The sequence below is a fragment of the Pseudonaja textilis genome, chromosome 1, assembly GCF_049901715.1.
Source record: "Pseudonaja textilis isolate UNSWEBS1 chromosome 1, rPseTex1.2, whole genome shotgun sequence".
In the NCBI taxonomy this organism is placed as follows: Eukaryota; Metazoa; Chordata; class Lepidosauria; order Squamata; family Elapidae; genus Pseudonaja; species Pseudonaja textilis.
The window spans coordinates 302,398,271-302,423,911 of NC_141990.1; the positions used below are offsets into that span (position 1 = coordinate 302,398,271).

General features: G+C 39.0%; 1 protein-coding gene across 4 annotated transcripts; it reads right to left on the minus strand.

The window, feature by feature from the left end:
- Window positions 1–888: 888 nt before the first annotated feature.
- Window positions 889–23,559, minus strand: LOC113435050 (SERTA domain-containing protein 2-like). 4 transcript variants are annotated; one of them, XM_087922291.1, is made up of 3 exons: window positions 22,518–22,732; window positions 7,400–7,641; window positions 889–4,721 (listed from the first exon to the last, which is right to left on the minus strand). In XM_087922291.1, exon 3 carries the CDS (start codon window positions 4,715–4,717, stop codon window positions 3,863–3,865), a length of 855 nt encoding a protein of 284 aa, XP_087778417.1. In that variant the 5' UTR covers window positions 4,718–4,721; window positions 7,400–7,641; window positions 22,518–22,732; the 3' UTR covers window positions 889–3,862. The 4 variants fall into 4 exon arrangements, with proteins under 4 accessions (XP_087778417.1, XP_087778418.1, XP_087778420.1 ...); XM_087922292.1 differs by lacking the exon at window positions 22,518–22,732 and adding an exon at window positions 11,395–11,521; XM_087922294.1 differs by lacking the exons at window positions 7,400–7,641; window positions 22,518–22,732 and adding an exon at window positions 23,456–23,559.
- Between the last annotated feature and the right edge of the window lie 2,082 nt (window positions 23,560–25,641).

The following is a 25,641-nucleotide window of genomic DNA, read 5'->3' on the forward strand; positions in this document are numbered from 1 at the left end:
AAGTGGCTTTTCAAACGCTGCGCACCTGTGCGCAGCGCTTTTCAGCTGTCCGGGCGGCACAGCTTATAGTTTATTACACGCGCGCGCAGCAAGACGTAATCACTGAACTGGTAGTAACACCGGTTCAATCCCAACCCTGAACTCTTGGAGGCTCAGCTCCTATGTTGTAGGAAGCTGCAATCACATGATCATAATTTGGGACTTTCCCTGCTGGCTTCCACAAGCAAAGTAGAAGGAAAGGAAAATCCGCAGGGATGGGGAAGCTCTATTATCCCTACCCACAGCATCTCCCTACACTCCTTACCTGTGATTCCCAGCTTTTACCACCTAACAAACTGCACGGTTCTGGGTTACAGTGGCTGCCAGGATTGCCAATTGCTAAGCAATGCAGTCATGTAAGATTAAACTTTGGCTGCTTTAGTGATGGAAATTCCAGGTTTATTTGTGTTGTAACCCGAGGACTACCCATTTCACAAAAGAAACACAACTTTCAAATTAAGTGGGGCCTCTTTCCTTTTTTGAAGCTAGAAGTTGACCAAAGGCCTTCTATGTCCTGAAAAAGGGAAAAACACAATGCTTATGGGGATTGCTGTTTGATGCTCAAGAATTATTTCTGCCAACGTTTTCAGGTAAGATTGAAAACCACTCTGGGATGTATTTTGAAGGTGGGGAGGTTATGAAATCATGATTAAAGAAGAATGAACATCTTTACCTTCCAGGAAAGCTTGTATGTGAGATTAATCCTTATTTCAAATCAGAACTCCTTTTGAGATGCCTAATCAACAATTGGCAGCCAATCTACATGTTTCTACCACTGGTACATTGCTTGTGCAACTTAGATATTTAACCGTTGTATCGTTAAGCTTAAGAACTGTAGATGACAATCAATTAGATCTGAATATTTAATAAGGGTCTTTTAAAAAATATTGTAGCCACTAGTCTGCTTTATCACAGTGCAGAGGGCCCTTCCCATTTTTAGATTAATTTTCTATATACAAAAAAGCATTATGTACAAACTATACATTCTTTTTATCTAATCCTTTTTACATAAAAGATAGAAAACATTTTGCAAAAGGGCGTGCTATGATTTAGATGTAACTGCAAATCTTTTATGTATATAAATACATTTCTACTGCCAAAGTATGCATTAAGTAAATAAAATTGGATTGATTTAGCATTAGTTATAGAATCCAGCTTCATCATGACTCATGTTGGGTGCAAGGTAAAGAACCGGTACTAATTAAAAGAATGGGTTTTCAACAAAAGACTGCACTTGATGCTTGCTGAAGATTAAACATAAGGCAAAATCTTAATGCTCCACTAATGTTTGGAGGATTCCTTTTGTACGGTGAAATGGAAAGAATGTAGAGAAATAGAAAAACAAGATTGATATAGGATAGTGAACAATAGCCAGAGTTACATCCTGATGATCACTACTCTTATGAATGCATCAACCACAGTCTAACGTTATGGTAATTATTTTGTCAATAGTCTAGTTTTTATTCTAAACTGCATTCTTTGAGGCCCAAATAGTCCTTCAGTTTAAGACTAATCAGAAACCCTTCCTGGAATTTCTGCAGCTGGTTATTAGTATCGCACCATAAATGTTTGACTCTACTTCTCTTACAATGGTACTGGGCATTCAACTTCAGAGAAGCACCTTTTCATTCCTTAAATGCAATGCTACATATAACGCAGCAACTACATCAGATGACTCGAATCTCATTGCACTTCAAGTTGAGTAGTGGATTGGTTCCAACACCACAAAAAATGGGAGATGGAAATGAAAGGTGATACTGGTTCTGCAATAATGAGATGCTCATTGGAGAGTTAGCTCCAATATATTATTTTATGGTGTCCAAGATAATCTCCGTGCCAAGATTTTACCATCAGAAAATGGCCGTACTATAAACGGTTTCGACTGCAATTCAGATGAAAATTAGCCAATGTGTATTCTATAGTTCAATTTTAAAATGTATCTCCCATCCTCCTAGAAAACTTACTTACAAATATTAGTGTTTTCAAAGGTAGGCATCTTTTTCTGCTGTCTTATTAAACAAAAACCGTCAGCTGTTATGAATATGCAACCAAGTATGGATGTTTTGCTTTCAATATAGCAAACTTCCAAGTTAAATTTGCTAGCTTAATTGGAAGCAATGAGGAGTAGGTGGATAGACACACACACATAAAAGTCTATCTGGTAGCAGATAGAATGGCAATGTTTTTCTCTGTTCTTCCCTCCATTTTTTAAACTTATCTACATCTGTTGTGTTGCTTGCTTGATAAGTGGTTTATTGTAATATTTTCAAACTTAACTGGACTCCTCAAGGATGCAATGCTAGAACATAGAGTGGCCACGTGTCTTCAATAAGAAGGGAGCAGATGCTGCTTCTATGACCATGGAACAGTACAGGCTTGTGGTTGGAATGTCAACGTGTTGGCAATGCAGAACTGTCCCCAAATGGTGCCAGCACTGAGACAGCCTGCCAAGTAGCACCAGAACTGGACTAGGACATGCTTTGTACACAATGAACTGAACACTTCAGCATATTATGTGCAAATGTCAAACCTATCTTGTGATGTGGCAAAAAAACAATTTCTTTAATTTGAAGTATAATTCTTATATAGGCAGACTACTAACTCTCAAATGGCAGCATGATTGGCTGGACTTCTACTCAATTAGACCTTTATTTGGCCAAACCAAGATTAAAAACTGCCACTAAGAAGATACAATCCATTGCAAGCATTTTGGACAACTAAAGTTCCATTTTGAGAAAAAGAGATGTACAAAATCAGAGCAGTGCTTAGGCAAGCCATATTCAACTCTTATAAATCTCGTACAAGCATGGTATACCTCCGATAACACACTATTATAAATTTCCATCATCTAGAGTGTATGTATTTCCTTGTAATACAGCATGTGCAAAAGTGGCCTGCTTAAGTGATATATTGCACATAAAATCTAAAACTCTGTTTCAGAGAATTAAAATAGCTCTAACTATACAGAAAATACTAAATTGTAAAAAGTCATATTACCTCCAAATTTATGCACGTAACACTGACAAAGTTCTAAAATTGGGACAATATACATATAAATTACAGTTAAATACCATAAAATTTAACCAATCAGCAAATTGCTATGTTTGCTTCTACCACCAGAAATATCCAAGAAAACTAAAAGATCTGCAGTGTTAGACAAAGCAAAGAATCAAAGCATTTCTGCTAACAGAGGTAGTGCCAGCCACATCCAACCAGAAATTCATCTCCGATCTAGAATATTGTAATAAAATGTAAAAAGACTATAAAATTTACAAAAATAAATAATTTTAAACGTTTTACAAAATGCAAGAGATTTTGCTGCCAAGTATCTAGAATCTTCAATAAAGGGGAAGAGATCTGTAGTTCCTTAAATACTTTAAATATATACTGTACTGAGGCTGCAAATCCATGTATACAACTTCAGTGAATGCCAATAAAGAATGTAATTTAATATTAAAAATAAATCTTTAGACTTCAGATGATGTTTCCCCTTATGAAAATCACTGTTCTGCAAATCCTTCACACAGATTAAAAATTGCACATTAAAAAGTTAGAAACACACGAGAAATACTCCTCATGTATAGCCTAAAAGAGTTAAAAAGATTGCACAATTGATTTAATAAATACTTCATTTTATATGACAGGCTGCCACTTTTTTTTTGGTTTATAAGAATTTTAGGGAGGTTTTCAGAACCATTAAAGAAAAATGTCTGTAGCTGCCTTTCTGGCATAACGTTTTGAAGTTCACTCTCCTCTGAGACTTATCTTCAAACCAGCATTGTATGGCAGCTTAGGAAAACGCATCTTTGGGCTAGCAAAGGTGTCAGGACCCTACAAGAATTTCCATAATATGGTCTAAATCAGTGATATCACTTCTGCATATTGGGATGTTGTTTGCCGAGGAAGAATTACAAGAAGGGAATGCCTTCAACGTTTCTTCTGTTGTTGCCACAGACAGGGTTCTTGGAGGAGTTGGTGAGGGGCAATCAAAGTCTGAATCATACATTGAAGTGTCAATATCTTCAAATATGTCATCAATAGCCAAGTCCTTCAAGTAACTAGTTGAATTTGAAATTTCAAAGGAACCAAATGCACATTCAACTCCTTTCAAGTCTTGTCTATCTTCTTCTAACTTAAGAACTGACATTTCAGAGGTCTTCAATTGATCATCTCCAGATCCAGCCAAGTAAGAAGGCGGACTCACATCTTCCATGAAGTCCAAATCTTTTAGAATAGAGGAAATGGCTGATGACATGTCGTTATCTGAAACCATCAACAAGCTATTTTCAATTGGGCTTTCCATAGACCGTGGTTCATAACCATATGATTCCTGTTGAATAATACCAGGCAAAAAATGTGAAGGCATTCCAAAGAAATCAAAACCTAAATAATTGGAAGGGGCAGTACTTAAACCACCCCACATGTTAACAGACTGTTGGCTAGTTTCTTGCCTCATCTCTTCTTGGATTTGTCTGACAGTATTGGCTATAAGGACAGAACGATGTAAATTTGGTTCCACCAGCATCTTATATGTCTGTAACTTGGCAAGGCAAACATTGAGCACCAACTGACGCTTGAGTGGGTATGGCAGGTTTCGACTGGAATCAAAGGCACTTGACACACCAGCCATGTTCTCTTCATAATCACTCAACTTGCGTTTCAAACCTTTTCCCAACATGAACCTGAAAGAAAAAAATGAACCAATGAGCATTTCTGACTTTATAGTATTTATTTTTATCTGTACATTTTCTATTCCTTTATTATGACCTTAGATGTGGGTTCATATACTTTTTCAGAAGTTTATGAACCCCCTTGTTACATAATTTGGGATAGATATAAAACATTAATATCTTCTTCATTTAGACTGATTAATCTTGGACAAGGGAAGGCATCTGACTTGGTCTAGCCAGTAATTTGGGAAAGATGGAAAAGGATTTAAGGAATTTTAGATTATTAATACCAGAAAAAACATTATGAAGACTTCAATTAAAAAAAAAACAGGAATTTCGGCCAGGATCTAGTATTTAGCACGATGTAGGCGAGAGCAACTGAAATCCTACAAACCTATGTCCCTGAAAAGTTAGTCTCTTTGTTCTTCCTCTGACAAGTAGAGAAAAAAGCCTGCATACTGTGCTAATAAAAATGCATATGATTAATTTTCATAAAGCACCTAGGATGCAAGATCATAATAAATAACCTCTTTTACAAGTTCTGATTTCAAAGCTAATATAAAAACATTTGAAAATTCTTTCTTCTCCTCTACTTTACCAAAAAGATAAAGTATCAACAATCAATTCCTCTTATACGGATTAAAAATAATTAGGGTGCTGGAGAGAAGTTGGACTCGTCAATGAATACTTTTAATATTGATCATGCTCATTGTCTTGGCCCCTTCTCTGCCCAACTTAGAAGGCAGACTTTGAGTCTTGATGCACACCAAAAAAATGGTTTGAGCTAAATTATTACTTGTTCTAGCTTTTTTTATATATTTTATTTTAAAACTGCAGCTTGGTTAAAGGCTTTAATAGATATTGAAGTTGAAGCAACAAATACAGTTAAACAGAAATATGTTTCAAAACAGTAACATTTTCCTCATGATTATAACTACATAGTATTCAGAAAAGGACTTTAAGCAACTCCTGGCATAAAAACATCTCTGTTGAAGTAAAAAAGAAGAAACAAGACAGAAGCTACATATAAAATACAGCTTCTGGAACTCTTACTAGCCCTTTAATAGGAGCTCCATTCTGGATCATGTGCCTGAGAAGAAAGGAGGCCTTAGAATGGAGGAGTGGGCAACATTCCAGTCCACAATCAAACTGTTTTTCCAACATGGATGGATATACGTAATGGATAATTTTTTTCCCCTTGATTTTTTTTTTTAACCTAGCCCATTTCTGTACCTGATCTTTCTGTTGTTGTTGGCTTCTTCCCCTACACCAACTTGAATTACCTTGCTGGCAGTCTTGAGCCCATTCAAATAATTGATTTTCAATATTCCGTAGGGCTGGACTGAAGCAAATGGGAATGGATTGGAGTAGCAATCCTGCCAAAACTTCTCAGTGAAGGACAGGAAAGAAATTCTAATAGCCTTTCTCTGAGCCAGATTATAATTACAGTTACCATCATCAGAAGCCAGAAGGCCTCTTACAACCGCTCCCAACCCCACCCCACCCCATCTTTAGCATACAATTTCTTTCCAGTTTAACGTTTTATTGAGTTATAAGAATGAGCCATTTTGGTAAAAAGTTCCACTACAACTAGTATAGATATATAGCCATGAACACCTCTGGTCGATAGCTATATATCTATACTAGTTGTAGTGGAATTTTTACCAAAATGGCTCATTTCATGCCTTCCAAATGTTTGCTCACTATCAAAGAAACATCTCAATTCTTTTTCGATCACATGGTTTCCATACTGGTATTAGACTGGGACAGTCAATTGACTTCCAGGTTCTGGAAGGCATTGTTACAACTTTTGAATCTCCAGGTTAGCTTCTCCTCAATCACCCCGTCATGAATGATAAGGCTGAGCAAACTAACCAGATGCTCCAGCAATACTTAAGAGGTTATTCTACCTGCATTCAAGGTAACTGGCCTTCATTGCTTCTCCTAGCAGAATTTTCCTACAATAATGCTCCGTACACATTGATTACTATTGATCCCCTTTCAAACTCAGCATGGTAGACACCCAAGGGTTTTATCAGTGGTTTCAAGGGAGGAGGAACCATCCCAGGGGCAGTGAATTATTTTGCAGGAACAGCTGGCTACCTAAACCCCATTGAAACAGCAGCTGGAACAGACAAACAGTCTGACAAGAAGACTGCAGATTCCCATTGATATAAAGGACTACCAACTGCTGAAGGAGAGAAAGTGTGGCTCTATCAAATTCTTTGTTTCTCCTAGACCTTCTAAGAAGCTGGATATCAAGTTCAGAGGGCATTTACAGTCCTCCAGCAGATCAATCCTGTGGCCTTTCATTTGCAATTGCAATTACCATGAAAGTCCATCCAGTTTTCCACCATTTGCTGCTCATCAAGCAAAAACCTCCTAGAATCTTATGCTCATCGTGCCCAAAGCCATTGCCAGTAATTATGGAAGGGGAGGAGGAATACGTAATAGATGAAATTCTGGACTCTAGGCAAAGTGGCAAAAGCACACAGTATTTGATTCAGTGGAAGGGGTACCCAGAATCCAAATGTGGATGAGAATATGCCAGGTATGTCCATGTCCCTGACTTGGTGCAGCAATTCCACCAATACTTCTCTGAAAAGCCACAAACTTCCAAACTCCCAGCTCTCTGCCCTGCATCGCACAAAGAATCTGTAAGCGAAGAGATAACTAGACTGAGTGCATACCCCCAGTGGGACACCAGACAGTCCAACCATCCAGTTCTGGCCTTCACTTCCGGAGGGAAAGGAGGAGAAATCTGCTAGTCATCTAGACGTTTTACAGCTAGCATCACCTGCTTCAAAGTATTCTTTAGATGAGGGGGAGGAGATCTTCTTTGAAATGGCTTTGCTTCCTCCCCTCCCAACTTCCTGTGAGAACTCAGATGAGGAAGAGGCCACTGAAGAAGGGGAGGGCTGTTCTGAAGATCCTATGAAAGAAAGGGAGGGCTGTTTTGAGGAAGGGGTGATGTAGGAGATTAGGAGAGCCAAGGGAAGGAGTCAAACAATGAATCCGTTTAGTCTTAGCTTTAACCAGGGGGAAAACCATCAGTTGAGAAGATTCCTATGCAAGGAATAAATCAGTAAATTTGAACTCTTCACCTTTGGACCTGGTTCTTTGTGCATCACAATTAGCTGCCATTTCAGATTATTTCTGAATATCACCACTCCCAATTTTTTTCAAATAAACTTTCAGTTTTGGGGGCAGTTTTCAAAACTGTCCAATTACTCACTCTGTTGCTGTTTACACCAAAAAAAGGTAAGTGCTATTTTTTTCATATTTATTATCTAAGGAACCAACTGACAGGAAAAATGGTATGGACTAAGAAACGTAAGCACGGATTGATCAATCAAGCTTCTAATAGATTGTGAAGTAAAATAACATACAGGTTTCAAGGCCTAAAGATAGCAGTCCAGTGATGAAGGTAGAATACCACCTCTCTCAGTAGGAGTCTAGATAAAGGAAACAACGAAGATGAGAGCCAGTGTGGTGCAATTGCTAAAAGCATTGCGTATTTCTAGTCTTGCTTTAAACAGGGAAGCAACTGGGTGATTTGGGATCAATTATTTGCTCTCAACCCTAGGAAGAAGAAAAGAAGGAAAAATATTTCCAAAAATGAAGAACTGCATAGACTTGCCCATGTAGTTGCTAGGAGTTAGGACTAAGGCACAATTAAATCAATAAATTCCACAAGGTTAGGTTTCAGGAAGACATATATTTGTTGGGTTCACATTTACATAATTCACACATTAAATTAATTAATTAATTTAATTTAACCATTAAATTTCTGTAAATTTGGCATCCCCAGGCCCATTTTAATGTGGTCTGCAAAAACCAATTAGGCAGCAAGACTAATGTTTAATTTACCATATACCAAAACTCTGACATGATCACTACTTAAAGATACAGTAGTTTAAGTTGTTTAAAGGGATATACTCTTACAGGTAACTGCACCTTCCTAATCAGAGCTCAGAAACTTAAGATGGGAGACCACTAAGAAATGTTAAGTCTGAAAAATGTACTAGGGCACAGTATGGCGAGTGTACTTGGAAAGAATTTAAACCTTTGACTTTTACCCATATCTTTCCTATGTTGTACTGGCTCTCTCTGAGAGGCGACATGTAGTTCGATTTCTGTCCAGTCTTAACCTTTTTAAGGAAAAGTTGTTGAGGAGGGATCCAGAGGACTCTGGAAAAAGTGGATCATCTGGATCCCTTTCAGTCAGGTTTTAGATCAGGGCATAGTACAGAGATAGCATTGATCATGCCTGCTGGTGATTTCTGGGAATGGCAGGTAGGATATGTGTGTGTGTGTGTGTGTGTGTGTGTGTACGTGCATGCACACACACACATTACTTCTAGCTCTCTGTGATTCTTCTGTTGCATTAATTATGGTATCCTACTTAACTAAATGTGGAGATTTAGAGAGGGAGGGAGAAAGGGGCTTTCTCCTTTCTCTGGGGATGATTCCAGTTGGTTCTGACAGGGGAGGCGAGGCCAAACACAGAAGCCTTTCACGTTGGGGTGCCTTAGAGCCTGATGCTCTTGCCCCTTCTATTTATAACCTGTAGGAAACCACTGAATGAGGTACAATTTGAGCAAATGGTTACCACCTATAAAGCCCTTCATGGCACATGGTATGATGACTATCTGAAGTACTGTCCATCCTGCCTTTCAGATCCCTTCACTCAAACAATGTCATCTATTGGGACCTAGGAAGTGTGCTTTCTCTGTTATAGCACCTCCCCTCTGGATCTGCATCCCCACCCAGGGTCTCCACCTTGATGACATTGAAAACCTGACTATTCCCCCATGCTTGGGAGTACAGTAATGTTGAGCTCTTGTTTAAAGTTGTTGAATTAAATAGCTATCTTTTTCCCAGACATGCATTAAATTCGTTTTCAGTATTTTAAAGTATCCCTTTCTTATATTGCCATAAGATGTCCAGAGCTGGGTGGCCTCTAATTTGAATGAATGGATAAGTCATCTGAAATTTTTAAAAGAATCTCAAATGGTATTAAACATAGTATTACAACAATATCACAAGAGAGATTTATAATAGCTTACTCTGTTTAACTGATGTGGAAATTAAACATTATTCAACACTTTAATTATACTTTAAGCTATACATTGCCTCTTGCATATATGAATCCCAAACTACAAATAGGAGAGACTAAAATGTTTGCATACAATTATATATGTGCCCCTAGCTCTACTAATATATGTTTCATTCACCCTTTAATAAAAAGGTGATGGAATAACTTGTGTTGTAAAGGGCCATTTGTAGCTCCTAAAATCTTTTTTTCCTGGCTCTATAAACCATGACACCAAAATTTAGCAACAAATCAAACAACTATGGTGCAATACTCTTCTATTTTTGGCAAGAAACAAAGAATGGGAATACAAGCAGTCAAAAAAGCTATTTTTTAAACTTCCCTTTAACAAACACAATCCTAACTGTGACATGTCACATCAGTGCATCACCATATGACCCACTACCGTTCTTGCTTCAGCCTGCAATTGGTTGATTAGGATACTTAAAATTCTTAATTACCTTATGAAATGATGGAAGTTTAGCCACTTGAAACAAACTTAACTATAAAAAATGTCCTTTAGTTTGAAAAATAAATTTTGAAGTGTCCTGAAATTTTTATGTATGTTTATATTATGGCAAGCTACAATTCAGTCAGCTGTGAAAGGAAAAATGTACAATTGCTAGCATAGGACAACTGTCAGAAATGTCGATCCTTGTGAACTTTTCAGTTTTATCTTGTACAATTGGTGGCCTGGATTTGGAAAAACAGATCACGTTCTAAATCAGGGGTGTCCAACCTTGGAAACTTTAAGACTTGTGGACTTCAACTCCCAGAATTCCTCAGCCAGCAAAGCAAAAAAGCAAAGCTGGCTGAGGAATTCTGGGAGTTGAAGTCCACAAGTCTTAAAGTTGCCAAGGTTGGACACCCCTGTTCTAAATCAACAATCCCCAACCTTTCCGGCTTTGTGAGCCAGCAAGGTGGAGGGACAGGGAATGTGTTGCACATGTGTGCACTCCATTTGCGTGAGTGGCAGGCACATGCTCCTGCCACTTGCACAAATGTAGCTGCACACACACACTCATCTGCTGCTCGAGTAAGTGGAGCTACACGTTCCTGTGAACATTCACCCACCACTTCCACAGCCCAGTTCTGAATGGACTGCGGCCCAAGGTTTCTGGAATGCCTGTTCTAAATAGTGACTGGGGAAAAGAGAACCAGAATTGAGACCAAAACCAAGATGACTAAAATTTCAAATGAAGAAAAAAAAGGAATTTGGAAACAGATAATCTCTTATTACTATCTGCTTTATGCAGGAGAGTACAGGCCCATCAGCAAGAAAGCTGATTTACTTAAGAATTACTTATATACCTTAACAAAAAGGTCAATTCCCACCGTAAGCAGTCAAAAGGATAATACATGCTGTGCCATGAGTCATGCCTAAGGAACCTTTTCTGTTCCCCAAATTTGAAGAGTTGCCCCAAACAAGAAGTGGATAAAAATTGCAAATCAACTACTGATGAAAAAAAAAATACATTGGTAAGAACATTAAAAATAAATTAATGAATAAATTTAAAGTCAATATGCTCTGGTGCAACCACATTTATTAACATTTGTGCATGTTTTGTAGGAAGTGAAACTTATTCCTACCATTAATTGCCTCCCATGATAGGAAAGGAACTTTGGGGGGTTCTGTTATCTCCACGGGCAGAATAACTTCACTAGAAGGTTTCCAGCAGCTGAAAAGGTGAGTGTACCAATTTGAACTCTGTGAAAACACTGGCAAGAGTAATCTCATCAAAGTTATTTCACCTATGATAATGGACAACAATAATCTCTTCCAGCATTGCAGCGCTAGATAGAGCTAAATAGGACACAAATTGCAAGGGCAACTTACTTCAGTTGGGCTGTGTAGTGGTCAGAACAGGCTTGTATCATGAAAGCAACCATGAAATTTTGAGGAAATCCTGAGAGACTCCTGACCAAGAAGCTCAGATCGAATACTAGCTCCTGCAGAATAGAGAATCCCCAAGAAAATCCCCATGATGCCATGACAACCCAAGGGCAGGTTCATAAAACATTTCTGCTACTCTACTATCATGATACACAACTATAAGCAAATCTGAATGAGAAAAGTTCGCCCTTCATCCCATAAGCAAATGTTTTGCAACACAGGATAAGTCAAATTACAGTAAAATATAAGCTTTTAAACTGACTTGATCTGTCAAAACATTTTTAATTTTTCTTGAACAATTCTCTCCCTGGAACAAAATAATTACTAGTTTACTGAAGCATGTTTATATATATTATATTATTTCATAATTGTTATACAATTATTATATAATTGTAGTATTATTTGGAATACATGTCAACATTTTATGAACAAGTAATACATTTTAGAAATTCTTGCTATTATCTCCTTTTTGTAAAATGCATCAATTAGAACATATTCCAGGGAGCACTGTGGGGAAAAAAAAAGCAAATGCATAAATTAAGAGTTCCCATTAGTTGTTCTGACTTCCATAACCTGAATTATATATTTGATTTATCTGAGCCAACCACTTTAATTTAAAACATAATAAAGGGGAAATTAATGTGTTTTGAAAGAAGCCAGAGATGTTAGAGTTTATGTTTAAAGACACATAGCATGTAATTACTGTTAAATAATTTGAGCTTTGAAATAACTGAAATAGTTGGTACAGTAAAAATAATCTCACAACTACAGAGGAATTTGCCTATGTTTTATGTTGTTACTATTGCTCATTTAATCTGAAAATTAAGTATTATATTTGTACTGATATTAAATTTGATTAATAAAAATCAATTACATGTTTACTTAAAAATGAGTTACCTAAGTAGTATTTTCATTTCTAAATGTAAACAGAAATGAACAACATGAGTGTACTTTGTCATGGCTCAAGAACAGCTTGAAAGCACACAATATAGACTGTAGGAAACAAGCAAGTTTGAATTTGACTAATGTCCAGGGGTGGGATTCTACTGGTTCGGTAGAACCGGTTGTTACGATTCTGCGCAGTTCACAGAACCGGCAAATCACACCACTGACTGGGCCCTCCCCTCCTCTCCCACTCACTCTTTTTCGCACTTCCTGGTGAGTCTTTCTTCGCTCATTCACCCAGCTGCCTCCCATGCAGATACTCTTTCTTCACCGGGCCTGAGAAGGTAAGGCTGATAGCAGGGGTGGGGCCCTCCATGCTCGGCCAAAGGGGGCTTCTGGGGTGGATGACACACAGCAAGGTTTACCACTGCCGCCACATTGCTACCCCGAATGGCCTACTGCCACCACCGCATTGCATGGGCCGGCGGGAGAGGGTGAGTTGGTGGAGGGGTGATATTGGCGGCAAATGGACTGATGCACACAGAGAGGGAGGGGAGCGCATGGGAGATTGCAGCAACAGAATCCTTTCCTGTACTTGCTTGCTTCCCAAGCCGGCCTGGCCCGTGAGGGAAGCGAGCGGGAGATCACTGGCTGGACTAGCGAGGTGGAGGGGGCAGCCATTGAGAGAGTGCTGCGCAGGGGTGCTGTGTGCTCTTGGGCCTCCCCCCATCTCTGCTTCTGCAAGGCAGAAAGAAAGCCATAAAACGTCTTCACCCGAGTCCTCCTGGGGCCCTCGTCTCAATGCCAATTCGAGCACATCCTCTGCGGACCACTAACAGCCCAAAGCTGGTAGTGCCAAGGCAGCCCACAGCTCCTGCTGCTTTGGGCTTGGACTCCCCTCAGGAGCTGCGAAGCCCTCACCGCCCCTCTGACACCCATCAAATCTCCTCCCAGCACGCTTCTCTTCCTCCTCACAAGAAGCCCTTGCCAGCCCTCTGATGCTCGCCAAGCATTATTTGGGGGGAGACTGCGGGATTGCCCCACCTCCCTTGCAAGCCATCTGGTCTTCAGTACGTGGCTTGTCAGCCTCCAGATGTCAGATTCCCACCACCCAGTTCCAGTTCAGAGGTTCCTTCCCCGCCCCCCAAGGATGGACAGAGAGACACAGAGAGAGAGGGAGGAAGGGAGGGAAAGAGAGACAAGAGACAGAGAGAGACAGGGAGGGAGGGAGGGAGGGAGGAGAGAATCCACAGTAATTCATTGCCTGTGAGATATAGAAAATTGCCACTGACTTAATGTGCTTTTCTTAAATCTAGTTAAATAGAGAATTCATAGTGTTTAAAAACAGAGAGGTATATGTTAAGATATCACATATGTTAAGCAAAGAGACTTGAACCTGGGAAAGTGAAACAAATTGCTTTTTAATGTCTGTTAATTTTTTTAAAAAGTATGACTAAATAAGGTTTTGACTCCTTTGTTTTCTTGGAAGGGTACTCCCTTTTCAGAGCAGGGATTCCTTTTCTTTTCTTGCCCCCGCCCTGGGATTTCTTTGGTACAACTTTATATTTTTCCTTCCTCTGGGCTTTTTAAAAAACTAACCTCCCCACCCCCCCCCTCTCTCTCTCACACACACACACACACACACACACACACACACACACACGGAAGTTGGATCTTTCTTTCCTCCTGGCCCATATAGGCAACACCCACGCAAATGACTTAGAGTTGGCCACGCCCAGCCAGTCACATAACCACCAAGCCATGCCCAGCCAGTCACGTGACCACCAAGCCACACCCACAAATTAAGCCACGCCCACCAAACAGGTTGTAAAGAAATTTGAATCCCACTTCTGCTGACGTCTACATGAGAGATCACCAAAGAACTATATGTATGCCAGTTTCCCTGAAAACTGATGAACAGATTCAAAGAAAGAAAGATTCAAAGCCTTCTTTTCCAATGGAATTAGTCAATAAATCAATAAAATGCTAACTCATTTTTTGCAATAAGCAAAGAAGTATCTATCTATCTATCTTTCTATCTATCTACACACACATACAAATAACTAGCTAGTTCTTGCGTGCTGACTGCTCTGTGCAGCACCCATTCGAAGTTACAATGGTGCTAAAAAAATAACTTTGTGACCAGTCTTTGCTTCTTTATCTGTCACAGTGTCCAATGTCCCATGGTCACATGATCACCACTGCAACACTTTGCAACTTGGCTTGCAACAAGCAGAGTCAATAGAGAAGAGCACTTCATTTAATGACAGTAGGAGAAATAAGATCATGCAGTCAAAAGCTCATCACAATCATAGGAGCTTCTATTTAGCAACTTCAGGTCATAGCAACCAAATTATGGGTTCCAATTATGGTAGCTAAGCGAGGGTTACATGTAAACAAAATTACAGTGCACTTAAGACATTCACCTGAACGCATGAAGGCTTGAAAGTACATAAAAAGATGCCCACACTCTCTTTAACTTCCACAGGTTCATTGGAAGATCTGAAGGAAAAGAGCATTTTCCATTGTTTGAATGTCAATACAGCTTTTCATCTTTATAGAATATTTTATTAATATGAATGTGCAAGTTGTTTATTTTATTTATTAAACTTGTATGTTTCCCATCTTGCCAGAAGGGACTCTAGTGGTTTACAGGCATTCTGTTAAAATGCACTATAAAAACAATAAGGAACATAAGTTTAAAATTCAATTAAAACTAACCAGGATGAAGAGGGAGGGAGCAAAGTATGCACAGGAAGGAGGTGGGGTGCTATCTACTCCATTACCCATCTCCAAAGTTGTTAATTTGAAAATACAGCTTGTGTAATCTGGGACTGGAAAGAATAAAGGACAGGGTAATCTAATGCTAACTCATTTTCAAGGAATCTTGCATTCAGCAAACACCTGAATAATTTTTTTCAGCGTTCTTGTCTGTACACTTAAAAGTAAGATTGGCTAAGAAGAAACTCCAGTCAGCACCCCTTGAATTGTTTCAAATGAAGAGTTCAGCTGCTCTTTAGTGGCCACATGAGAAGATGTCGAAAGTGCTGCACGTGCAAAATATTGTTATGAATCCATGTATGTAACAACACTGACTTATTTCAAATGTGTATTACAACAGAAAAACAAAAGGCAGTGTCTGAAGTGGTGGAAGCAAGGACAAATGCAAGAATATTTTGTTTAATGTCTACATTTCTTTGGCCTACTAATTTTTCCATGATTGTATATTCCCCCCATTTTCCCCCCAAATAAGACCTAACCAGAAAATAAGCCCTAGCCTGATCTTTTAGCGTGCTCCTAATATAAGCCCAACCTCCAAAATAAGCCCCAGTTATGGTCATCATAAGCTGGCATGTGTGTGTGTGTGTGTGGTCAGCACTGGAGGAGGTAAGGGCACAGGGTATGACAGCGTCTGATAGAAGCTGCAGCCGGCACAGCACAGGTCATGAACCTCTCACAGCCACCCTCCTCCTCCGATCCACCGAATCTCACCTTTCCTGTGGCCCATGTGCCATGCCAGGATCACTTGCCCCCCCCCCAATACCTCTGCCTCCATCTGCTGCTTGGACAAGTAATCAACTCATCTGCACTGCACAGGCTGTGCAACTCCAGAGTGCACCAACAATGGGGCCAGTAGGCTGCAGCTGCTGCCGGACACCATCAGCCCCCGCACACTTGCTGTCTCTTGTGCACATGCCAGGGGGTGGGCTGATCACTCTGATATTATGTTTCCCCCAAAATAAACCCTAATGTGTCTTTTGGAACAAAAAAAATGAATGGGTCTTATTTGGGGGGGAAACATACCATAGGGAAACATGGTATATATGACAACACAAAGTTAAAATTACAAGTTAGAATTACATTATGATCCAAAATGATCCTGGTAAGGTATATTAATGATCACTTGGTCCAGTTATTTGGTCCGTACACTAATCCAAATTCAAAGGACAAAATGCAATTCAGAACTATATCACATCTATATTCATGCACTATTATCCCCAAATGGCCACCTATTTGTCAGTTAAATCCAGAGTTGCTCCAGACAGCAAGATGGGTAGCATCTATGAATGTTTGTCTGTACCACTATATTATGATTCATTTTTTTAAAACTGAATTTTATTAAATACATATTAAAATATTGGGCACAATGCAACTGTCCTGGCATTATCTCTACCATACACATTGAGGTATAAAACAAATAACATATATACTCCTCCTGCGTTGTCAGTTTTGAACAATTATTCTGTCCAGTATTTCCTTGTTAACAAACAAGAATTTTATATAATTTTAGTTTAAGATACACTGTAATATAAATGATTTACTGTATATTAGTAGACAGATAGCATGAAAACATTCATAGATTACAGGAGTACTCGATTTTAACACATTAATTTATATATGATTTTAGAAGTACCTTCACCAATGCAACTTTTTCTGTTGAAAGTAAACTGACAGTTAATTTGAACTGGATAACCAATATTGATTTGGTTGTCAGCTTACGAATATGCTTTATCTATAAAGATTTTAATATAAACTACATTGAATGGGAGCAATTGCAAGAAGATTTGTACACTGGTAAACAATTAGAACAACTCCATGGAAGATTATTTTGATATATGTTTACAGTGGTAAGATTACTGCATGCACAGAGATGGAAAGATTCGACACTACCCACGATGGAGGAATGGTTGGTAAACTGACAGATTTTGCTGCAAGATACATTGACTTCTTTGATTATAGAAAAGACATCTATAGATTGTCATCAAGATCGGTGACTTTTTGCATTAAAAAGTGAACTTGTGATACACAGTGTTGAAGATTAGACAGGATAGATTATAGAAAAAGCAATATAACTTTTAACTCTAAATGTAACTTTAGACACAGAGTTCAAAATATATTTGTACTTACAACTGATGTGAAGAATATTGTAAACCACCTGTTGCATTTTCTTTCTTTTCTATTTTTTTCTTATACTTTTATTACTTTACTATTTTTCTTCCCCCCCCCACACTTTATAATTGTTAAGATGTATGTTTATGTTTAAAAGCTTTAATAAAAACTACAGTATATAGATTTGTAAACAGATTTTTAAACTACAATCCTAAATATACTCATTAGGAATTCAGTCTCACTGAAAACAATGGGAATTACACTGAAGTGAACACCTCTGGGATTCTGCTTGTAGCATCTGCTGAATCTGTTCTCATTCCTACAATTTAGTCCTCTTAGATTTTAGGATCTCATTCATTTTGAAAGGCAAGTTAAAGAGGAAGAATAAGCTCAAATCAAGAACATACCTATTCACGTAACTATAGGTAGTCTTTGACCTATGATTGGACATTTAACCATTTGAAGTTATAATGTACTGAAATATGTGACATTTGACCAGTCCTCCTCACACTTATAACTGTCAAGTGTCCTTGCAGTCATATGATCAAAACGTGGATGCTTGGCAACCAGCATGTATTTACCACAGTTTCAATGTCTCGGGGGTCATGTGTTCACCATTTATCACATTCCTAGGGAGCTGCCAACAAGCAAATAAATGGAGGAAGCTGGATTTGCTTAATGACAGCAGCAACCAAGTCATAAAACCACATCACACCTGATTTTACAAACCTTAGGTCCCAACTGTGCTTGTAAATTAAGAACTACCTATAGTGGCTTAGAGCCATTATCAACCAAAGTACAGCAGCAGGAGAGGACTGGAGACTTTGCTTTTCTGTTCTAACTTTATATTTTCCTAAGTTTTCAAAATCAGTACTAGTTGCTTTAATACATAAATGAACTAAAGCTTTAATGAGAAATTAAAAATAGCCAACTATATTCAGTATCACTACATTTAACAGTACAAAGCTATAATTGGTTTGGGATTATAACAGCTCTATTTTCCAATCTTGCTCATAACTTTTGCTCTGCTTAAATTTGTTAGCTAATACAACAGTTTACTTGTCAATTTGAATGGTGAAATATTTTGGTACGATTATGTTAAAATGGAGAAACTAGTACTTTATACTTGTTCTTACAGCTTACTTTAAAGTCATGCAGAAGATGTTCCTTTTCCATAAAAGATTTGAGGGGTCCTTGGTGCTCTCTGAGCTTGGTTGTTTTCTTGCAGACATTTTAATACCCAAACCAAGTAACATCAATAGTGCTAGTCTAGCACTGATGATGTTACCTAGTTTGGGTAATGAAATGTCTGCAAGAATAGAATAGAATAACAGAGTTTGAAGGGACCTTGGAGATCTTCTACTCCAACCCCCTCCTAGGCAGGAAACCCTACACCACACTTCAGACAAATGGTTATCCAACATCTTTTTAAAAACTTCCAGTGTTGGAGCATTCACAACTTCTGGAGGCAAGTTGTTCCATGAATTAATTGCTCCGAGAGCACCAAGCACCCCTCATTTTAACCCTGAGTTACAAATACTTCTTTATTGGCAGAAATAGATTTTGCTACTTTTTCCCGAGTCATACCATCTAAAAGAAGGTAGCAGTGGTGGAATGGCTGATGGATTGGAGGTCTGTATGAAGGTTATGAAAAATAGAAGAATAGCAGATTAAAATTCTACTTCTATTACACCTTCTAAAAAAGCCTGCAGACAACAACCCTGTGAAATCGTTAAGTGATCTCAAAATGCGTTTTGAAAAAATATGAAGCCTTAAACTTAAAACTAAAAATAGTTTCAGCCAGAGTAATTCAGGTATGGTGCAGTTTGTCCAAAATAGTTGTGTAAACACAGTTCTGATAAGTCAACAGTCCTTTTCAATCTAATGATGCAATTTTGAAGAAAAATTAAAGATTTTGTTATGTGAAAGTATTTTACAGAGATTAATCCTAAAAATAAATTGTGGCTAATAAGAATACTCTAATTCATATTTACTGCCTTGTGGATATTTGTAGCACTGTGAAAATAAATGTGTTTAATAATTGATAGCTATACACAGGGGTGGGATCTGACCGGTGTAACTACCGGTCTGGTGATTTTACATTTCCTTCAAAAAATACAGGAAGACCCAGGCACAGCAATGTCTTCAAAATTCTGTACTGCATAAGATGCTATGAGAGTTACATAGCCATGCTTTCAGATTTTATTATTCTTTGCTTTACTTTTTAAAGAGTCTTTAATTTGGAATCTAATGTTTTATCAAGTATAACACCTATGAGTAAAACAAATACTACAGGACAGAAATGTGTAATTAACTGCTATTAGAAATTGCCAGTAATACTTACTACCAAATAGACAAAGAATATGATTAATTTCAGATCACAGTATTGCTGATTGTAGAAAACTCTAGAATTTATAGAAATTAACATAAACCTAAAACAGTATTGCCCTTAATGCATTGTTTTAAACTCAGCATTAATGAACTGTTTCTGTTGAAATAAGGAACCAAAGCAGTGAGAAATTCTCCTCTTTCTGCATTTCATTTTTTATAAGAGTTAAGACACAAGGGGCAGTATGTTCAAAATGAAACTAGACAGAAGTTCCTGGAAGCTGTTGCATGTACCTCCCACAGTATCAAGATTTAGTTTACCGGACTGTTATTTCCACTCCAGACTGACAACTATTTAAAACAGACAATCTCATTACAATTCTGTTCCTAAGGATAAAGCTACACCTGCATACCAACAAATTCGCAAACTTATTCAAACTGCCTCATTTCTTAAATAAAAACATTTATCCTTAAAACTTCTGCTGATAGCAAGCTTCTCACCAAATCCTTCATCCAATTATATAGAGTTTTATTCCATAGCTAGGTCCACCTTAAAGTTAATCACAAAATAGTTTCCAGCAAAACATGAATTTCTTTATCCTAACCGAAGCACTTTTTCCTATTGACATTTTTTAACTCTGATCTGACCATTCTTGAGGAACATTCTTCAATGTTTTTTTCATTCATATGCCCCCAATATGCTAGTCTCAAATAATTTCCACATCTGCTTTCTAGTCATCCAGTTTCTATTGTGCCTAATCCTCCCACAATTTATTTTAATAAGCCCTACCCAAGTTTAATGTATCTTACAGTGTTGAACTTCTATATTAAATGCAATTCTCTTATCTTCAAATATGCAGTATTAACTAGATTTTAATCAGTTTTTATATACTTGGTTTTTTTTACATAGTTTACATACATACAGTTCACAGTTTTTACATACTTTTACATACTTCACTTTGGAGATACAGATCTCATGAACTGTGAACATCCATAACCAAAAAAGCATCCCAGAATCCCCATTTTTGTGATCACTTCAGAGCAACAAAAGTATTAAGTATTCCTAAATACTCAAATGGATAGAAACATTTTGCATATTACTTTAAATTTTATGTATTATTTTAAATTTTACTTTTCTGTCAAAAGCAGAATTTAATGCAACCACCTCCAAAATACAATATAAAAATAATAGGAACATTAGTATTTTATCATTCACCCTATTTCAAAGCACCTAAATATATAACTTTATTCTCAGTTGGCCAACCTTAAGTTTGGAAGTTACACCAGGTGTGGTCTGGTTAATGCTTGGATGGAGATCATCAGAGAATACCACAGTTATAGCTCTCTGGTTAAAGCTAACATTAAAGAGACCCCACACCTTTTATGTAGCTCTAAATTTATTTCCTGGCAATAACTTTTCCCCTGTCTTTAATCAAACTTCAACTTACATGGGATCTTATTCAGCTACTTTATATAAATGTTTCCAAAAACATATCTAGATATCAATACTCTAAGCCTATTCTACAATCCCAGTGTTTTATCCCTTATACTCCTACCCAGAAAAAAGAGTGTTTCCTGAAAATATACCATCTAAACTCAATCTCTTTGCCAAGATACACCTCTCCAAACATTGTAACAGAACATTTGTAAAGTACCCCTCCCCCATTGCTGGATTCAGCTTCCATCCCTCCACTTCATATTGTATTCCCAATATGAAGAACAGCCTCAAAAGTAACATATATCATCTATATATCTTTTGTACAGGACTCTAACTAGCTAAACCAAAGCAGAAACAAACCGCAGCTGATTCTCTACTGCTTTCAAATAAATCTACTCAGTTCACGCCCCACCCACTTTTCCTAAAGCCTTCATTCAGTCCCACAAGCCTGCCACAAAATTGTTTCTCGCATTCAAATACCACCTAGACAAGAGCACCAGCAGTTTCTTCCTTGCCATCTCTTCAGTGGGCTCCTCAATTCCTCCCGCTAATTCTACTTGGCTTTTTTTTCTCCTCTTTTTAGCAGCAGACTCTTTGACACCCTTCCCTCCCCAAACCTTGATTTCCTCTTGTTGGCAGCTTTTGTGAATCTCAGCCTGATACCCACCATCATCTTGCTCTCTTATCCATCATTCCCTCCCAGTCTTCCTTATATAACTGTAGTTCCTTCCCCAAATCTGAGCCCTCCAAGTGTGATCTGTAACCCACTATTGTCACAACCAAAAGGAGGGCAATTATAATTCCAAACATCTGAAAAACATCTGGTTTATGGGGGTGGGGGAACAACCCCGGCTCACGGTGCCTGTGTATATTGGAAGAGGAGGAGGGGGGAGGGAATGACGACGACTTGCTCAACGTAGTTATTTCCTTACCCAAGCAAGCTTCTCCCAGGCGATTCACACCGTCGTTTGTAAGGTGCCCCTCCCAGGCCCCCAATTCTTTAGTTTTTCTGGCCGAGATACCCCCCAATCATAAGTTTCCCCCGCCACATTCGCCAGCCTCTATTGCCTTACCAACTCCCCGAGATACCCGACATGCTGATCTCTTTTAGTTGTAACTCCTGACCTCCCCCTCTCAATTTAGCTCAGCACAGTCTTTCCTCGCCCTTCACTACCGCCACCAGCCCGCACTTAGCTTCCCGGAGCACCTTCCCGGACGCCTGTCCCCGTGTCCATCGTTCCCGCGATCCAGACCCGAGTTCAACCAGGTCTCGCTTACCTGCTAGGGCTCCAGAGAGAGTCGAGGGACACACGGGATCCCCTCTCCCTCGGCTGGGCGGCGCGGCGCGGCGCTGGCTCCCAACCCAGCCAGCCGGGATCCCTCAGAGGGGCTGGGATGGCCAAAGGTTTGCGTGCTGAGATGAGGAAGGAGGAGAGGAGGCGGGGGGAGAGGAGGAGGAGAGGGCGGTGGCAGCAGCAAATGAGCCCCACCCCCTCCCCGCCAGAGCTCGGCGACAACAAGAGCCGTTACTCCTCCCCCGTGCAGGAATAGCCCTGGTCTCAGAGGAAGGAGGGGCGTGTGTGCGCCCACTCTTCCTCGTCCTTCTCGAGCGCTCCTCGCTATTGGTCAGCCACGCCCCACCTTGCCCAGCAACCGATTTTTACTGGCTTTCTGTTCGCGGGGTCGGCTTCGTCTCGGAGAGCAGTTCTGAGTTAAAAGAGGGCGGGGCTAGACTCGGGCGGCCGTCCAATGAAATATTCACCCGCTACTTCTTCCTCCCTCCTTCCCCCCCACCGACTTTTGCTCAGCTGCGGCTTCTTCCAGAGGGTCTGCGCCTCCCTCAGGGAGGACGGGAGCGGTTTTTTGATGGTGGAAAAAGGGCAAGTGAGGCCTTTCGGTAGCCGGTTGTGGACGCTTTATTTAAAGACAGGTCTTACTCATTTCGGTGGGAGCTCCTCCCTAATAACCACGTTTAGGAATACTGTACAGCCGTTTAGGCAAATAATCCCCATTTATCCAGGGTTTCTCTCGTGGCACTTTAAACTCCCTCTTGTGAAGCCGCCTTTTAACACGGGTTCTCCAGGAAGGAACAGTGGGGACGCTGCCTTTGAGCTAAGGCGGCAGTCCTGGAGTATCGCAGTCATTGAGCCCGATTTTAATCACATATGGAAGCAAAAAACGTAGCGGGCCAGCCCTGAAGTCTCAAAATAGCTCACCTCTCCTCTGGGTCTAGTAGCCTAATGAAGCTTTGACGTTCCGCAAGGATTCATCTTGAACAGAGTTAAATATCTCAGGCTGCTTCTTCAAGGATGATCCCATTTCAACTGAGGCGCTGAGGAAAAGTTAGTTAATGGCGCCAGTAAGAGCACACACCTCTTAGTTAAATGGAACTTATACTGGAAGACTCATTGCAGGTGGCAGTTCACTGTATTTCCATAATTATAAAATGCTTTGGGTGGGTGGGTGTAGAATCAGATTCGGATTGTTTAAAATAACGGTTGGCTTTGTGGGAGCAAGTTTTTCTATGAAACAATCCCATCACAGTTCTTATGTTTGACATGTTTCTTTGCAGATAAATTTGCTTTACATACTACTGACATGTAGTTGAAATTGGACAAAAGTGTGGCTAACAGTGATTTGCTGCCCTAAATTTCAGGTCAAACAGCTGCCACAATGTCAGAGCTGAGGAGGTAATCTTTTTTAAAAAAAGCTTATAAATAGCTTATACATTTGGGATGATGGAATGTGAGTTCTTGCAAATTGAGCATTTTTTTCACCTACTACCATTCCTGAGGTCCTGGGCTTTGTTTCTAGTTGGGTTTTGTTGATTCCTCAACTTTTACTATTGGAGGATTGAACCTTGATGCCTGTAGACTGGGGGAGATGGATCTGAGAACACTTAGAAGTTTATGCATTCCATGACATTGAGTTTGTTTCAGGTACTTGTAAGCCTGACACACGCAGGTAAACATAACCTTCATGTTACCTGTGCCTCAGAACAGATGCTGTGTGATCTGAACATTAAATTATTATTTTGAGTATTTGACATGGTTGCAATCTAAGACCTCCATGGGTGGAAGACCAATTAAGATGGTCTGTCCAAAGCATCTTACAGATCCTGATAAATTCTTGTAGAGTTGTTTGGATTTCCTAGTGACCTGATAGGTAAAATAAGATCTTACTAGGGAAGGCAGAGAAATTGAATTCCCTGTTGTTTTTGATAGGGGTAATTGTGGAGATTACTTTAGTTACAAAAAAATTAAAGTCTCTTAGACCTAAATAAATCCTTTTGGGGAAAATTTGAGAATCAACTAACACAATTTCCTTATTCATATATTAAACTATATCCCCATGGTTCATTTTGTTTTGCCATGCTACATTACGCATAAGAATCATTGTTAGGAGAAAACATGGCGTTGGTTAGGATAAGCAAAACATTCCTCTCCCTAAATTACCTTCCCAAACAATAGGCCATGTCAGCTCAGTGATAAAGGAACTTAGAAGGCCAACCAATGTTGATAAAGCTCAGAAAAGATACTGGGAGGCAAGCAAAGGCTTTGGCAAACAAAGCCTAAATATAAGATAAGCCCCCCAAAAAAAATTCTTTAGAAAGGAACTATGTACTAAAATACTCTTGTCAATAATCATAGCTTTTTTAGTTCTACACTGTTACTACATAAAAACTGCCCCATATATGCATCCACCACAAAAAACATTCACGTGTATGTTTAAATCATGCTGGTTAATCATATTTTTATTTGCCTAACCTTATATAAACGGTTTCATCTCCAGCTCTTTAGTTTTCATTTAGTTGAGTAAAGTCAGAGATAAATCTTGTGTGCTACTTGGGGGAAATCTTTGTTTCTTCCAAAACAAAAGGTTTTCTTAGACCCCATAGTCCCTTATCTCAAACAGAATGTTCAGATATCAAGAAATATTCAGATATTAAGAATGTTCCCACATGTTGTTTTACCACTCCATTTGGTTCTGTTAAATAAATGCACACACCAAATCAGGAAAAGAAAAAGGGGTTAAGAAATGCAGATTAACATTAGTGATTCATACCCTGAAAATTCTGTGATACAAAAGCTTTACAAGTACTGATAATAGATGGCTTCCATTTAACATTTCCATTGTTTCATAATGCATACAGTTAGTCCTTGATTAACAACAATTAAGACCAACAACCCTATCGCTAAGCACAAAATCACATGACTGTGATAGACTTACAACTTAGGGTTAGCGGTCAGGGTTGTTAAGAGCTAGGGTTAGAGTTTGCTAAACACTTAGTGTTTGCTAAGTGCAAAATCATGATCATATATGATTTTATTTCTGCCTGCTGTATAAACTCTGCTCATTGCAAGCAGGTTATGAAGCATGCAGATAGTGATCAGGTGACAGG